The 13,726-nt window shown below is 45.4% G+C and overlaps 1 protein-coding gene across 2 annotated transcripts in view; it reads right to left on the bottom strand.

Moving 5' to 3' along the window:
- The window catches only part of LOC118384612 (myosin-9-like), a 31,885-nt gene that overhangs the window by 12,838 nt on the left and 5,321 nt on the right, over positions 1-13,726 (bottom strand). Inside the window, exons 2-11 of one of the 2 annotated variants that reach the window (XM_052518953.1) lie at positions 7,946-8,280; positions 6,202-6,358; positions 5,373-5,400; positions 5,124-5,217; positions 4,388-4,408; positions 2,479-2,571; positions 2,291-2,354; positions 1,546-1,644; positions 1,323-1,466; positions 1,145-1,240 (exon numbers count right to left, since the gene is read on the bottom strand). In XM_052518953.1, the coding sequence (XP_052374913.1) occupies positions 1,145-1,240; positions 1,323-1,466; positions 1,546-1,644; positions 2,291-2,354; positions 2,479-2,571; positions 4,388-4,408; positions 5,124-5,217; positions 5,373-5,400; positions 6,202-6,358; positions 7,946-8,275 (1,126 nt within the window). In that variant the 5' untranslated portion in view covers positions 8,276-8,280. The remainder of the gene's footprint in view (positions 1-1,144; positions 1,241-1,322; positions 1,467-1,545; positions 1,645-2,290; positions 2,355-2,478; positions 2,572-4,387; positions 4,409-5,123; positions 5,218-5,372; positions 5,401-6,201; positions 6,359-7,945; positions 8,281-13,726) is intronic. The other variant, XM_052518954.1, reaches the window with a different exon arrangement.

Here is a 13,726-nt window from a genome sequence, read left to right as displayed (position 1 = left end):
CTCAGTCTCCTCCTGTACTCCCGGTTCACCCACGACTGCATGGCCAGGCACAACTCCAACACCATCATTAAGTTTGCAGACGACACAACAGTGCTAAGCCTGATCACGGATGAGACAGCCTATAGGGAAGTCAGAGACCTGGCCGGGTGGTGCCAGAATAACAACCTATCCCTCAACGTAACCAAGACTAAGGAGATGATTGTGGACTACAGGAAAAGGAGGACCGAGCACACCCCCATTCTCATCGACAGGGCTGTAGTGGAGCAAGTTGAGAGCTTCAAGTTCCTTGGTGTCCACATCAACAAACTACAATGGTCCAAACACACCAAGACAGTCGTGAAGAAGGCATGACAAAGCCCATTCCCCCTCAGGAACCTAAAAAGACTTGGCATGGGTCCGGAGATCCTCAAAACGTTCTACAGCTGCAACATTGAGAGCATCCTCCTGACAAGTTGCATCACTGCTTGGTACGGCAATTGCTCGGCCTCCGACCGCAAGGCACTACAGATAGTAGTGCATACGGCCCAGTACATCACTGGGGCTAAGCTGCCTGCCATCCAGGACCTCTACACCAGGCTGTGTCAGAGGGAGGCCCTAAAAATTGTCAACGACCCCAACCATAGACTTCTCTCTATTACTGCACGGCAAGCGGTACCGGAGAGCCAAGTCTGGGACAAAAAGGCTGCAACTCTACCTCAATTAGCCCGGTTAACCAATGTGCGGGGAGCAGTGGTTGGTTGGGCTATCTGCATTGTGTCCCCCCACCCACCAACCACTCTTTTACACTACTGCTACTCTGTTCATCATATATGCATAGTCACTTTCAAAATAACTACATTTACATTCTACCTCAATCAGATCGACTAACTGGTGTCTGTATGTAGCCTCCCTACTGTTATTTTATTTCTTTACTTACCCATTGTTCACCTAATACCTTTTTTGCACTATTGGTTAGAGCCTGTAAGTAAGCATTTCACTGTAAGGTCTACTAGACCTGTCGCATTCGGCTCACATGACAAATAAACTTATTTGATTAGTTAATTCTGGTGGACTGAAGTGTATAATCTGCTGGTCAGTAGAGTGTAATTGACAAAAAGGATCTCCTTTTTAGGATCAAACCAGCCCACGTAAATGTTTGCTGTACCTGTGTCGTCAGGCATGGAGGCCTGGTCTGAATGGCGCTCCTTCTTAAAGCTCATGTTGCCCAGCTGGAGCACTGAAGACACCACCTTCAGGAGACCTGCATGAGGAGACCAGAGGTTAGAGTCACACCTGCCAAAATAAACCAGTGAGAGGGTAGCGTGTCCCGTCCTCCCCCTCACCAATCTGCTCGTCCTCTGGAATGCCCATGATCCTAAAGGCCTCCAGGGTCTCGGTGAACAGGTCCTTATCCTGCTGGCCAGGGATGGTCACGTTTCCATTGACCAGGAAGCGGTAGTTGTTGTAGCCCTCCAGACACAGCTCGGCTGAGGGGAGCACAGAGTTATTAAATCTGATATGCACAGTTCGCTGTACTTGATAAAGGTGATAACGAAGGAGGCTTACAGCGCAGTTTGTCTCCAGCACCAGTGAGCATGTAATAGAAGACATGGAAGGTCCTCTCGTCTTTGGCCTGGCGGATGGCACGGGACTTCTCCAGCAGGTCTGGTGGTTAGACCATCAAGGAGCCACTCATTCAGACTGGATTGTGAGCTTCTACTGGGCGGGGCAAGTGTGTGTGACTTACTTGTTTAGCTTACTGTAAAGACTAACCGAGAGGTGTCTGGAGTTAAAAATTATGTAGGCTATAGATTTAAGTGTAGTTTATTTAACTAGGCAAGTCAGTTAAGAGCAGCAGGGTAGCCTAGTGGTTAGAGCATTGGACTAGTAACCGGAAGGTTGCAAGTTCAAACCCCCGATCTGACATGGTACAAATCTGTCGTTCTGCCCCTGAACAGGCAGTTAACCCACTGTTCCTAGGCAGTCATTGAAAATAAGAATTTGTTCTTAACAGACTTGCCTAGTTAAATAAAAGGTAAAAAAAATTAAAAATAAAAATAACAAATTCTTATTTAAGACAGCCTACCCCGGCCAGACCCTAACCTGGATGGCGCCGGGCCAATTGTGTTCCTCCCTATGGGACTTCCAATCAGTTATGATACAGCCTGGATTCAAACCAGGGTGTCTGTAGTGATGCCTCTAGTACTGAGATGCAGTGCCTTAGACCACTGCGCCACTCAGGACCCCAAACTATTGTATATTTCAAATGAGGGAGTGAATTTCATTGTGGTTAACATAGTATGAAGGATACAGGTTTCAATGTTGGCCCCCACGATGTATCCGTTGACGTCGAAGTTAATCCTGATGAATTTTCCCTGAGAGAGAGAACATAGTGAATGACTAAGGAAGCAGGAAATACTTGTCCAACAGAAAAAAAACCACAAAAAAAACAAGCATCACTGAGATTATTATTTTTTTTATAAAAAAAAAAGTTATTACGAATCGGGAGGAGTTGTCGTTCTTCACAGTCTTGCCGTTTCCAAAGGCCTCCAGGATGGGGTTAGCTTGTAGCAGCTGCTTCTCCAGCTCCCCCTAGAGGACAAACACAGAACCGCTCTATCAACCAATGACTTTATCCCATTGGATTCTTTAAACCACCACCTCCTTATAAGGACACATCTAGATTAGTACAAATTCTATAGTGACACTAACAGGATGTGCCATTTGTCATTTCTCAGCAGTGGGATCAAACTGTGAATACCTTTGGTGATTCCAATGGATGATTCATCGTCACACATTGTGAGAACTATAGTCATCTGCTTTTAATTTACTCTAGTTTCACTTCACTGTGAGGATTTCAGTTGTTTAAACATTTGATTTGCGTTTGGATGTTCCCTTTTTACACCAAGTCCATAATTTAAGTTAAGAATTCACACAACTGCATTACCTTACTTATGGAGAAAATAAAACAAACTGCATGCAGACCATTGAATATCACAACACATACACAAAATCCCCACACACAGCGCAGTGTTAGTGCCCACACCTTGACACCCAATGGACGACCCTGCGGCCCTCATCAGTAGCCCTTCACCCAGAGTAACCCCTAGACCCCATGCAGAGAACTGACTGTCAATATTCACTACACTGACATTAAGTATACACAACCCCTACAGTCAGAAATCTGTACATAGTTCACACTGAGCTCTACTGCAGACTGTTGTTGTACAGGTGGATCCATGCACATGACTCCATCTAAAATGCCACTAGTAATACTACAGTGAATTTCAATTTTAAAAGGATATATACATGGACAGGAAAGCCTACTGATAACCTTCAAGAGTCTGCTACAGCGGAGGCTGTGTCAACATGTGAGGAGCTTGACGCATATTGGGTGGAAATCACTTCAATCCGCCCAATAAAAATACAGACCTCACACTAATATTCTTACATGGCCAACCTCTTAACTGCTAGGCTAGTAACCGAAAGGTTGCTGGTTCGAATCCCCAAGCAACTAGGTGTAACATCTGTCAATGTGCCCTTGAGCAAGGCACTAACACTAATTGCTCCTGTAACTCTTCCTGGATAAGAATGTCTGCTAAAAAGACTGCTATAGTAGTGGCTTTGTCAATGTTATCAATCTGAGGCGCTCACTGAACCTTTTTCCTTAATCTTCAAGGACAATAGTTTAAAACCAATCCCTAACTAATCCTATACATTACACCACTATGAGGCTTTAAACAGTAGTAAGGAGCAGGGAATAATGGATATGATGACTGGTATGAAGAATCCCCAGTGAACGAACACACGTATACAATTAGTCCACTGGCGTCACAATGCACACAGCAACTCAGTGAGTTTGTCCAGAGATCTTTAAAATGGTGTAGACAAAGAGTGAGAAATGGAGGGGGAGCTGTGAGAGAACGTTGACCAGATCTCTGAACAGACACACTGGAACACACACACAGCAAGCAGACATGGAGTCGTAAACACATCAAGCACACTTCTGGAACCACCAGGGGGAAAACAAAGGATCAACAGCGTTATGCAAAATCCAGCCAGACTTGTCAAACTGCAGAGCTTTTTACTCATTAAAAATCTTTAAACATAGTATTTAAAGAATATCAAATCAACAATACAGAAAGGGATGCGCTCTCGGTTTTGTCTGGCTGAATTGTAATGGCAATTTCCCCTTTAATAAAGAACATTCCTTCCTCTGGACTGACACTGGTCATGTGTACACTTCCAAGTGACCCACTAGCCCACCACAGAGCACGCTCCAGCAGCACGGGGGAGGAGGGAGAGACAGCGCAAGAGCCAGGAAGAGGGAGGAAGGGTGTGGAGGAGGAGATCCAGAGATGTGTGATGGGAGAGGAAGGAAGGGGGTGATTGGGGGGGGGTAACTCACATGTGACAGGAACGAGCTGGTCTGTTGATGGGAAAAGAGAAACACACAACCTCAAAGGAATGATAGATACAGATACTGGTCTGCTTTCAGAAAAGACTGGGCCTCTCTTGAACCCTGTAGTCACAGCTGCATCTATCACAGGGGTGGCCAACTACAGCACTGCAGGGTTACATTTTGTCTCATGGCTTTATAGAGTTGACCGGAGGTCACTTTGATTCAGCTCAGCCGCTGGAGGAGGAATGTCAACAAAAGGAATAATAGTCAGTCCACTGTGGTTTAGATATGACAGTATAAACCAGCTACCAAGGGAGTTTAATCTACCTCCTGCTGTGCTACGGTCAGTCTTAAAGAACCAAGACTGGCCCACCCTTATTTAGAGGTCCTCTATGGCACCATAGAGCGGTGTGACTGATAGAAGCAGCACCTATCCGAGACCTGGAACAATATGGCGATGACTTGACAATGATGTAATGTTAAGTACCACTGGCAACACTATTTCTCAAACGCACATACAATCACAGTACAAGTAGTTGAGCATTGAGGACTCCGAAAAGCCTGGTTCTGAGCTGATAAAGGACCATAGCAAACCAGGCCCACGTCAGAGAGTGAGGGAGAGTTCGAGAGCATGGTGGAGAACAAAAAAAAGGAATAGGAAAGAGAGTAGAGGGAGAAACAGAGAGGAGAGGGTAAAGGTCAGAGGGAATTATGAGAAAGAATAGTAGAGTAGATGACTGACCTGGTCTTTCTTGGTCTTGTGGGAAGAGGCCACATGGGCCAGATACTGAATGACCTTCTTGGTGTTCTCCGTCTTCCCAGCACCAGACTCTCCTCTGTGGAAGAGAAAAGGAGGAAGGGGGGACAGAAGCAAAAAAAAGGAAGGAAGTCAATCAGTTGTCAGCAATATCACAACTAACGCTGTAATATTTCAAGGTTATGTTGAGAGACCAAGATTTGCTATTCAAAGGGTTTTGTGGTCAAGACTCACGTGCAAAGAATGGACTGGTCTTCACGGTCTGTGAAAAGAGGTGGGGCCAAGATTTTTTTTTAAAGGTACATATTTCATGGTTTAAGTTTGGATTGAATAACATGAGGGGACAGTTGAATTCAATAGTGACAATAGTTTCTGCTACTATGTGTAGCCCATCATGGGTGCTTGTTGTGCAGAGGAATGTCAGTTCCATTGTCAGAACTGAAGTATGTTGTTGCCAGCTGGCTTTAAATAAAATATGAATTCTTCAGTGTGCATTTGTTATCTCAGGGGCACATGCACCACATTTGTCTCTGAAACAGGAAGTGCATTGGTCACACAGGAAATCAATATCCAGCTTCCTGTGAATGGAAAGCCTTTTAACCAACAAGTCAATGAACCATCCCCATGCAAATACTGCATGGTAACTCCCTCTTCCAGTTAAATGATTCCCTTTACTTCAATGGGGGCCAACAATGGACTAACAAGACAAGAGGGAGTGAATGGACAGCCTGACAAAGCCAAACAGTACATCAAGATAATGGGTCTGGGAAAGAGTACTGAGAATGTACTGTATGTAACCTACATCGCCTTAGACTGACTAATGGCCTTTCCTTGGTTATAGAAGGCAGGAGCCCTCAGAAATCGAGGCTAATGCTTCACTACTTAAATGCAGACTTTCAGAGCCTAGTCTGCCTGGAGGAGTCTAAACCGATTCATATCTTAAAGGCAAATTATCTTACTAAACATGGATGGTAAAATACTACCAATAACCCTTGTATTCAGATGAATGAAAACATTTGCTAGATTACTTACTACGATGTGGTAAAAAAGGACCATGGCTTACCCTGCATCATGCTCCTGTAGGCCGTGTCAGTGATGGCATAAATATGGGGGGGCATTTCATGCCTCTTCTTGCCCTTGTACATATCCACAATCTCTTCTGAGTAGATGGGCAGATTCTTATAGGGGTTTATAACCACACAGAAGAGCCCAGAGTATGTCTGTGATACAAAGAGAAACATTAATATTAGTTACTGGACATACATGCGCTCCTCTATCCATGTCCTGAACCAAGAACACTAGGGATTATACAGTCGGACTTGACTGGTCTTCTTACAATGGATTTTGGCTCGAGACGTCATTTCAATTAAAATTCCACTGTTGATGTTTGTGAGAGATTGGCAGGTCAGAGTGATTCTACTGCAATGTAATAGTTTAAACTGACTGCATACTATATCACTGATGGTCTGCAGCCAAAAACAAGACCGGACAGATGTGAATGGGGAAATCATAGTGAACATTATCTTCTGAATCTAACCCTCTCGTCAACACCAGCTCCATACTTTATTTCCCAATCTCCCTCCCTGACTACAGCCAGAGGCTGGGCTAGATCAGGCATGTTTCACAATCACAAAGCGCTTCTACCAAACAGTGACATCATCCGAGGTGATTTCACCCCAGCCCCTCTGTCCCTTCCCATATACTCCTCATCTTGGTATGGGCATCTGGAGAGTCTCTCCTCCCCACTTCATTCATGTTCATCCGCCCTCCATATTTCTGTTTCCTTCCCTCTCAGCTACATTCCTGTCCTCCCCATTGCGCCGTGCCCTTGCTTCTGGTCTGGTAGTTGTCTCAGTTGCCTCTCCCAAGAGGGGGGTTTTCAGAAGGGTAGCCGGTCCAGTGGCGTACAACATGGCAATACCCAAACCCCAAGAGGGCCAGGGTGTGTTGACTTGACCGGGTCAAAGCCCAATGTAGCAGGCACCAAATCACTCCCAGTCGTGGACAGAGGAATAAATGGCATTATGGGGGAACAATAATTAGAGCACGATTTACATTCCATCTCCATTTAATTTCCAGCTCTGCCTGAAACTCAACTCTGAACAGCTTTACTCTCCATCCCCCCCATTGTGTCCCTCTCTTTCCTTCCCCCCCACGGGGGGAGTATTGTTCCCTGCAGATTCCTGTTTACAGCAGTACTCCAAACACAGAAGGAGAGTGTAAGAGAGGGGAGCCAGAAAGAGAGGACTGAACATACTCGTATGTTTGGTAAACAGATTACAGCATTTCGTTTGGGGTGGCAACCTGCACACAATGGGTCATCTGACACAATGGGCTTAATGGTGGTAATGAGGCTAGGAAGGAGGTCTACCTGGTTTGGAACCAGGCCAAGTTATGACATGAGAAAACAGTGCTTTCATAACCAGCATTAAGCAAAACCTTGAATAACATCTAAATCTTTTTTAAAGAGTCACATATTATCAGCTCTCGTATTTAAAAAATGTTTAACAACTATTTTACTAGGCAAGTCATTTAAGAACAAATTCCTATTTTCAATGATGGCCTAGGAACAGTGGGTTAACTGCCTTGCTCATGGGCAGAACGACAGATTTGTACCTTGTCAGCTCAGGGATTCGATCTTGCAACCTTTCGGTTACTAGCTCTAACCACTAGGCTACGCTGCCGCCCCGATGAGGGGGCAATAGTGAGTCAGAAGTGTTCACATGAACACAGTACTGATTGACACTTGTATCATACAATGAGGCGAGGTCCTTCAGTTCAGTGTGTGCCTGGTGTGTAATACTCACGTAGATGAGGCCAGAGTAATATCTCTCCTTGAGGTTGTGCAGCACAGAGGCCTCATTCAGGCAGGTGAGCTCGGCCATGTCTTCCACCTTGCTGAACTTGGGCGGGTTCATCTTCTGGATGTCGTCCTTGTTGACTTTCACCTTCTTGCCAGAGTCTGCCAGCTCCACCAGGCACTCTTCACCTCGCTCCTCCTTCACAGATCCCGCCTCGAAGCCCAGCCGCTCCGACGGCACCCACACTAGCTTCTTGGTGGCCCAGTCTGCCTGGGCCAGAGGGTTGTTGACCATGTTGCGGTCCACGTACAGGAACTTGTCTGCGTCCGTCGCCATGGTTGCTGTGGAAAGAGACCCAGAAGTTGGTTAGGGCTGGGAAATGGAGCATTTAGTTATAGTACCAATTTAATTTAGTTAGACCTCAACCAACAAACCTGATGTAAATGAGCAACAGTCCTGACATAAACTGAGCCAAGTTAACAAAGACTTCTCTTAAACTACAAAGCATTATCTTGCATCAATCCCCAAAACAATGATGTGGGCATGAACTGTCATCTCCCCATTGCGTCAATCTCTATCCGCAATACCCATGGGATTGTTCAGAGGTAAAGATAGCCACTGCCCAGAAAGTTTGTTGAGTTGTGAGTTGATGTCTGTCAGAGAGGTCTGGTCCCTGGCCATTTGTCTTAATGTAATGTCTGAGGAATGCAGAGGTTACCAATGTTTCCTCTACAACTTGGAGTGCTCAGGTTAGGTCAGTTCAACATGAAACAAACTAATCTCAACGAGGCCCCACGTTTCTGGCAACCACTACGGATGCTAATCAAATTACGGGACGCACTCCCTCTCCAGCCAAGGCGGCCTCTAACAAAATGTAACTTAGTGCTGTAAAACTTATTTGTGGTAATGTGCAACATGTGCTGACCATCAACCTAATACATGGTTTTGGGAAAGACTTCATTGATTACATGCTTGGAGGAAAATCTTCATAACAATTTGCGATTCGCAACGTTCGGTTTCTAGGGATGAGGAGCACTTCAGAGTGGGAGGTGAATTGACTGTTGTACATAACGAGGCCTGAGGAACCTCCCATATTCAAAAACAAAAGTTAAAGAACATTCATGGGACTTCAAGTCTAAATACACCCCCAAAAGAAAATTGTGTTAAAGGCCTAAACACAATGTTCTGTCTTGAATCTTGTTTACAAAGCTCGTGTAAAACCACCACAACGCCAGAGGTGAGCGACATGGCTTGCAGGCCCAAACAGGACCGGTTCGCAGCTCATGAACAACATCTGTCAGTTCCATGGTGTAACCCACATGGAAACACTAGACAAGTATTACCAGAATCCAGTGGGGGACGGGTGTTTCATAACGTTTAGCTATACACAGAGGTAGAGAAAAGGGAAGGCCCTTATCTGAACGTTCCAACAGGAGAGTTGTGCTTTCCCACCACCGCCAGGGTCATTAGCCTAAAACTTTCCTTCACTCCCTAGGGTAGAAATAAAAGTTGAAATTTTACAACAACTGGCTCCGTTATGTTTACATATTCAATGTTGCAAAACAGCAAACACTCAAAAAGGTTACAAGTTCAAAATATTTTTCCACTACCATACTTATGAGCTTTGTTGGCAGAGTTTGTTTGGATAATTTGGAAATACAATTGGTGAAAAAAAATAAACATTTGGCTGGGGGGGTTACAGGTGGCAAGTTCTCCTACATTGCCTACAATCATAAAGATATTCTTACGAAATAGCACATCATTTAATGTGAGATTTACCTGCTGTAGAATGGGAAAAATGTATTTTATATGCATGTTAACCTACACTGGGGGAAATGCAGTCTACTGCACACAAAGGCTAGGGCAAGTAGATGTTTGAGAATGTAGAGAAGGGCTGTACTGCATTGGATATGGGCATTGCTGACAGAGAAAGGGTTATGAGAAATAATAAATTAACCCTGATGTACGTCAGGCAACCAGGAAGGGAACCAAGACTGTCGCACCATTCCGCTCCCTCAGAGCTCCACAGCTGACTTCCATCACAACACCCTCCCCTTTCCCAACTCTGTTTCTCAACCCTTACTTCCCAGTTTCCTGCTTTAGAGTGAGGTACCCCACAAATTAGTCCAGGGTCACATTCCTCCCATACTGACCCTTTATCAGAGACAGAGAGCAAATGAACGCTGCACATTTCTTTACTCTTACCACCATCAGTCTCTCCTGGTCTTTCCTTCCAGTCCTTCTGCCCCTTCTTCCCCCATCACAGGGTCAGTCAACCCCGGGGGTTTAAGGGTTGCACACGTCGCAACGAATGTGGATCTCCCGTTGGTCTACTGATCGTTCAGCACGCTGTTGATGTCTGACGGATCACATTTTTGCACGATTATACATGTAAAGTATTTTTTGGCAAAGTACTCAGCAGGCAAACGCTATTGGTGTGTTGGAGCCCTGAAACACTCAAAATACATCACCTATCCCTGGCAATGCACCCACAGGCTGTACAGTAGAACAGTTAGACTGTGTGCAGTGGTGAAGCCAGTGGCCTTCAGACAGTCCCTTGACTGTGGCAGGGCCTAACTATCTGCAACGTTAGGCAAGCAATCAGCAACCACACCAAGGGGCAGTCTAGTCAGTTCCATGCAGTCCTAACAAAGCTAATTCCTGACTGCAATAGTTAACTGTATTGTTTTCCTGCTTGGCAAAAACAAGCAGTGGGGAGTACAGCCTCAACACACCAACGCTCTGGGATTGATTCTTATCAGCGTCAGCTAGGCTAACGTGGGCGTGCAGCATGAAGAGAAGAAAAAAAGTGTAGCCTACATGAAAACAAACTCAAACATGCAGCTCAAACATATACAGGCCATCTGTTGAGTGGAGGCAGGATGGGGGCCAGAGAGTTCAGCTTGCATGGTCAACCAGCAAGACATGGATAAGCCAGCAGGATAGGAATATAACCCAATGATATTGAACAGAAATAATGATAAAATGAGACTTCAAAAAGGAGAGCATGCAGCCGTTTTGGACGGCCCTGGGGAGGGAGGGAGCAGAGAGGCCTGTGCCGTGTCCTATACACGTCGTCTTGACACAGATTAGTCAGTGACGCATCTCCTCCATCCATCTCCTGAGAGCAGCACAGGGCTACATTTATAACCACATCTATTCTGTTCATAGTCATTCTATGGACGGTGCTCTACATTGAAAGGTGAAGACGAACTAAAGTGTGATGGTCAGTCGTTGCCATTGATGTACAGGCTAGGCAGTGTCTATGGCATTAAGAGAACACTGGGTAGACCCACGTCTTTAATTATGACTCAGAGTCCCCACCAAAGTCGACAGCTTTCAGTCTGGCCACCAAAGTCCACAGCTTTCTGTCTGGCCACCAAAGTCCACAGCTTTCTGTCTGGCCACCAAAGTCCACAGCTTTCTGTCTGGCCACCAAAGTCCACAGCTTTCTGTCTGGCCACCAAAGTCCACAGCTTTCTGTCTGACCACGTCTTCACTCAACCTGGGACGCCACTAAGCCTGAAGCCCAGTACCACGCAGCTGCAAGGCCTCCCCATGTCTTGTCACATTAAACTCTGTTCAGCTGTACAAACAGATTCATCTATTGAAGGTTGGCTACATTGAGATTAGCCATTCTGGTAGTTACTCAAGCAGAGTTACACATTAATGAAGGCGACACGTGGAATACAAGGAAACCAATCCCTCCAACAGTCCCTAAATGTTACCGGACCAATCACAATCAATCAACATGTCACTGAAGGCTAAGAAAACCACCAACATCTAGGAAGAGTGGTGCTTAGTCAGTGAAGTGGTCTACTATAGAAGTGGAACCCTGTGCCGAACAACAAGAGGGAGGAGAGAGGGTGGTTTTAGAACCGACGTCACAGAGACAAGAATGAAGGCACAAAGGGAGGAAGTAAAGAGCGTCCTTGTCAACGCCTGGCCGTCTCGTTAAAAAGGGACACCAAAGGCTGTTTGCTCTTCAGAGCCATCCCTCCCTCCTTCCCCTGCTCCACTCATTCCATTCCAGCTCAGTGCCTTCCCACCCAGAGTTATGCTGAGTAGCTGGAAAAGCCAAGGTCTTGACCCTCCATCTCATCAGTCGGCGACCAAAGGCAACATTTAAAGCCTGACCATATACAATAAGCCTTGTATCCCACCAGCCACATTATAAAGTGGTTAAACAGACATGGCCAACTGGCCATGGTATGTCTCCATTGACTGGAATATTAATAAAACCGTTAATACATCCTCCTCTCATATCACATCCCGTCTGTCCTGCCTGTCCCTACTCTAGTTCATCAGATGGTCTCTTGTTGGGTCCAGTCTAGCATGGTCAGTCTTTAACGCATGTTAAGCTTCAACGGCCTATCCCTCCATCCCTTGCCCTCTGACCTTACCTCTGGCTTTCCTAGTCCTCTCCACTGTGACGCCCTGAGGGAGAGAGTGTGACCGCCAGACGAGGCCAAAGGGCAGGAGAGGTGGAGTGTGTCTAAGTTCATTATGGACTCAGACACAATCACTCTGCCTAAAACAGGGGAGGGGGCGAGGAGAGAGAGAGGGAAGAGGAAATGACAGAGGGAAAACTGTTTTGCCATTTGTGGAACGTGGTTGTGTGAATTCTTGCAGAGTGCGCCAGGGGACACCGTTGAAACGAGAAGTTCTCAGCCCTCTGCAGACTGCAGTATATTAAGTCCTGGAAACTAACCACACTCCATGACAAACCCTTATCCACTATTTTTCCACATTCCTCACTAGAGATGCACGTAAAACTGGAACTCTAAGCAACCTGTTACTCTCGCAGCACCATAAAGTGAATAACTGATTTGAACTGTCCAGTTTAGATCTAATAACAGACATTACCTTTAGAACTGTTCTATTAACTGTACTGGTTGACAGCCAGTAGGTGTCAGTTTGACAAACGCCTAAAAACAATGATTTGGGGTCAAAGGGATTTTGGGGTCAAAGGGAAATTGCTCATATTTCTGTTGTCGTTTTGACAGCCATATTGGACACTGTTGGCTTTTTAAATTTGCACCCACTTGCTGAACAAGCGAAAGCACATTGATATTAGAGCATGGTTACATAAGCCTTTTAACTGTTGTGAAAGAATGCTGGAGGGAGTCATATATATATACCCGCTTCTTCGGTCACTTAAATAAACATGTCTTTCTAAACCCTACTCAGGACACAAAGCATCTTTCACCTGACCGTGAACACTGAACATTTCTCCTCATCATTATTTTCACTTAGGGGTTAGCAGACCAAAGGGAGGGGATGGTTTAGTCTCTCCTTATCTCTGACTAGAAGTCTTATCTACAGTATAAGAGCACTCCCTTTGAATCACTATAGTCTAGGCTACATGCAGACAAATAGTGTGCAGCGTTTATGGAGGCTATTCACAAGTCAAAAAGCACTTACGGCGAGTTGAACATGTGCTGTATTCAAACTAGTGGGGTATATGGAACCTGACCTGCATTTATGTTGACAGAGAAATAAAATATGGAGTGGCAGTCAGAGGGATGTCCCTGTGCATAGAGCATTTCAGTGTGAAACTGTGTTCGAGTGCTCAAGTTGATTGCGTTAGGCAATGGCCAGTCTGACGCATACATGTATACACGCCTACAAAACCAAACATCAAGTGCGCAGATCACACAACAAGGTCTATTTGACATGCAAGGTAGCTTTTCACCACCCACATGGTGTAAAAGACCTCCACCCATCTAATAACCTGCTTCTCTCCATTAGTTACATAGAATTTAAAAAATAACCACTATATATAGT

The sequence above is a fragment of the Oncorhynchus keta genome, chromosome 5, assembly GCF_023373465.1.
Source record: "Oncorhynchus keta strain PuntledgeMale-10-30-2019 chromosome 5, Oket_V2, whole genome shotgun sequence".
NCBI lineage: Eukaryota > Metazoa > Chordata > Actinopteri > Salmoniformes > Salmonidae > Oncorhynchus > Oncorhynchus keta.
The sequence above is the reverse complement of the archived record's forward strand: the minus strand, read 5'-3'. Positions and strand labels throughout refer to the sequence as shown.